The sequence below is a fragment of the Cystoisospora suis genome, assembly GCF_002600585.1.
Source record: "Cystoisospora suis strain Wien I chromosome Unknown contig_9890, whole genome shotgun sequence".
NCBI classification, from domain to species: domain Eukaryota; phylum Apicomplexa; class Conoidasida; order Eucoccidiorida; family Sarcocystidae; genus Cystoisospora; species Cystoisospora suis.
This window is the reverse complement of record NW_027162664.1, coordinates 2,308-5,008: the sequence shown is the minus strand read 5'-3', so window position 1 is coordinate 5,008 and position 2,701 is coordinate 2,308. Positions and strand designations below refer to the sequence as shown.

The window sequence follows — 2,701 nt, the reverse complement described above, 5'->3', positions numbered from 1 at the left end:
TCTGAGGAACGTCTTTTCTGCCCTGTCTGGTTTGCCGGTGACCTGTATTAATGGGTGTCAGGCTCCGGCTATTTGAACATTCGCTGATTTACTGTAGCCTCACCAGCGGTACCTTGTCTTTAATCTCCTGAGCACCAAAAATGTGCTCTAGCAATCACAAGGAATGGAGTTCCGCGGTCAAAACTATTTTGATCGGATATCTTTACGCTGCGGCGACGGCCCTTAGAACTCTCGTCCATCAGATGTTGCCCGTGTACTCCCCAGAAGGCACACAGTACTTCACAGCTGTGTCCAGAGAAGTAAACTGCGCCGGAATCGCCGATAGTTTCAGAACAAGCGACGCGCGTTCTCTTCGATTCGAGAAGCAACGGGACGACGGTCACGTACGAGTTGAGGTTTTATGTCTTTTACACTAGCGGTGATTCCTGTGAATGACATATCCGACATGGTGACAGTTCCGCTTGCATTCTGCAAACCCCCCCCGAGGAACATGAGCATGCCGGCGTGATGCTTTCTCGCTGACCCTCCAATGCTGAGTGTGATTGTTTGGGCCGAGACTCCTGCTAGCTCTGGACCAAGAAGCTCAGGTGCTGTGCAACAATTCGCATTACTCGGGCAGCCACGACTTCAAAGCAAGGGACTGCTTGAAGGGCCAGTAGTCAGAAAGGGGGTGCTCCTCTCGTCCATGCAGGAGTTGGAGAGGCAAATTTCATCTACATCCTAACCGTTCTGACTTCCTCAGAAACCATTGCTTCATGCCTAAACAGCTGTGACCCGGACGTACCTCTTCTGAGTCTATGTCAAGAAGTGCGAGTGCTTCTGCTTCTTCTGCGTGCTCTTGCCTGCTCTGGCGGTTTGACAACTTGTCCGCAAGTTTCTCGTCACCCTCTTTCTTTCCTTCCAAGTATGGCGACCGGCCGGGGCCGCCGTCGCGGCGCGACGTGGAGGGCCAAAGTATCACCGCATCACACGAATGTGCTCCCGCCCAGGTCTACGAGATCGCAGGAGTATCAACAGAAGCCCACGTGAAGGGACGCACCAGTTCGGGAAATCTACTAGCTTTTTTGCGTTACGAGTACAGATATCAGCACTCCGACACTTCGGGCCACGTCATTGGCAGCTCCCGTGTCCATTCTTCCTGGCATACCAAGGACACATCATATTGCATACGACACATATATACATACACACATATACGACCCCGGCACAGCAACAGCAACCACCAGGCATCACTTTACACGAAGTGATCCAGTATCAATGTAGCCTTCCTTGTGACACTTTGTTACTCAGAAGCGGTGTGAATGAATCGACCGTGGACGCCGTTAGAAACTTTGTACTTTGCATGCTGACTACGCTCGAGTCTTCCGATGCATGCACGCCCAACTAGGAGAATGGGAAAGGTGGGGTGATCTTACACAAACTGAGGCCTTTTCGAGCATCGATAATAGCTTTGCAAAGTCGATATTTTCTGCATTTTGAGTTTCTCAGAGGAAATCTGTCTGGAACAAAAGTCAGCTAGGAGTTTCTTTTTTCCAGAGCCAAGATGGTCAAGCTCAAAAGTGAGTCAGTGATTGGCTTCCATTTCTGTTGTGTCCTATTTCGTTGCTGTTTTTTTTCTTTACCCATTTCTCTTTCCTGTGTCCTATTGAAGTTTCACGTGACTCCACCGGTACCTCCGTAGCATCTTTTCCGTCTTTTCCTTCGTATGAGAAGAGGACGGTCGTCCATTGTATGGTAGGTATTGTTACATCGTGGGACGACTGAGCATCCCCGAGCTTTCCTTTCTGCCAACTGGACTACCTGCTGTCTGAATGACACTAAGAAGCGGCGTATTCAGCATTCCCGTTAATGATCAGCTCGCACATCTGGCTTACACGATGAAGGTGGTGGCTTGGTTCCCCCGTTGTATTTCGTCCGGAAACTGCTGATTGGTTTCCTCTCCTTTTCCCCAGTCGGGACACTACAGCCCTGTGAATGCATCGATCTCCTCTCTCCTTAGAGATGTTTTTCTACTCTTCACGTTCCTCTGAAGACATGTAAAAACCATCTGTAAATGAGGTGTCGTAAACGCTCCTATATAGAGAACTTGGCGAAGACATCTAGGTTTCATGTTCTACAAGAGGCTCTTCTTGTCTCATGCGTTTTTCTTTTTCCCCCCCTCTCTTTGTACAGTTGCACTTCCTAATATGTTCACACGATGGATTTACTTCATGTCTTTCTCTTCAGTTGTTTTCTACGTCAGCTATATCTTACCCGTGGCTCCCATCATGAAGCCCATCCAGAGCCTTAACAAGGAGAATCTCTCCGTAGGGACAACTTTTTGCCTCATGTCCCAGGCTACAGCTGTTTCTTTGGTACTTATTGAACTTCTATTGCGCCTTCTCTTTTTTCTTCCTGCAGAGAATTCACGACGGCAGAAGCTGTCTCAGAAGTTCAATGTAAGTCGCGGTCCTTCCTGTTTTCTTGACTCTCTATCAGGAAAAACGACCATACAGAATCATCCCAAATATGACACGCGGACACCAGGAGATGCACGAGTCTTTCCTCCTGGCAGTCTTCCTTCTTCTTTCGTGTTGAGTTCCCTCGCTCCTCATCTCAAGGCAGTCTCTCTCATCGACTTCATACATGATGTTATGTGGAGACATCTATCTATCTATCTTCAATCTATTTATCTATCTATCTTTCTATCTTTAATCTACCT

The 2,701-nt window shown here is 48.2% G+C and overlaps 2 protein-coding genes across 2 annotated transcripts in view; one reads left to right on the top strand and one right to left on the bottom strand.

Moving 5' to 3' along the window:
* Positions 1–335: 335 nt before the first annotated feature.
* Positions 336–1,233, bottom strand: CSUI_011145 (uncharacterized protein; the record flags this gene model as incomplete). The annotated part of the gene is made up of 2 exons (XM_068071246.1): positions 336–425; positions 785–1,233. A coding segment is annotated over one exon (147 nt), but the record flags the coding sequence as incomplete, so codon positions are not given.
* Positions 1,234–1,444: 211 nt separating this feature from the next.
* The window catches only part of CSUI_011144 (gnl3l grn1), a gene marked incomplete at its 3' end in the record, with an annotated part of 2,879 nt that continues 1,622 nt past the window's right edge, over positions 1,445–2,701 (top strand). The window contains exons 1-2 of the mRNA XM_068071245.1: positions 1,445–1,559; positions 2,401–2,438. Coding sequence (XP_067916778.1) covers positions 1,544–1,559; positions 2,401–2,438 — 54 coding nt within the window. The remainder of the gene's footprint in view (positions 1,560–2,400; positions 2,439–2,701) is intronic.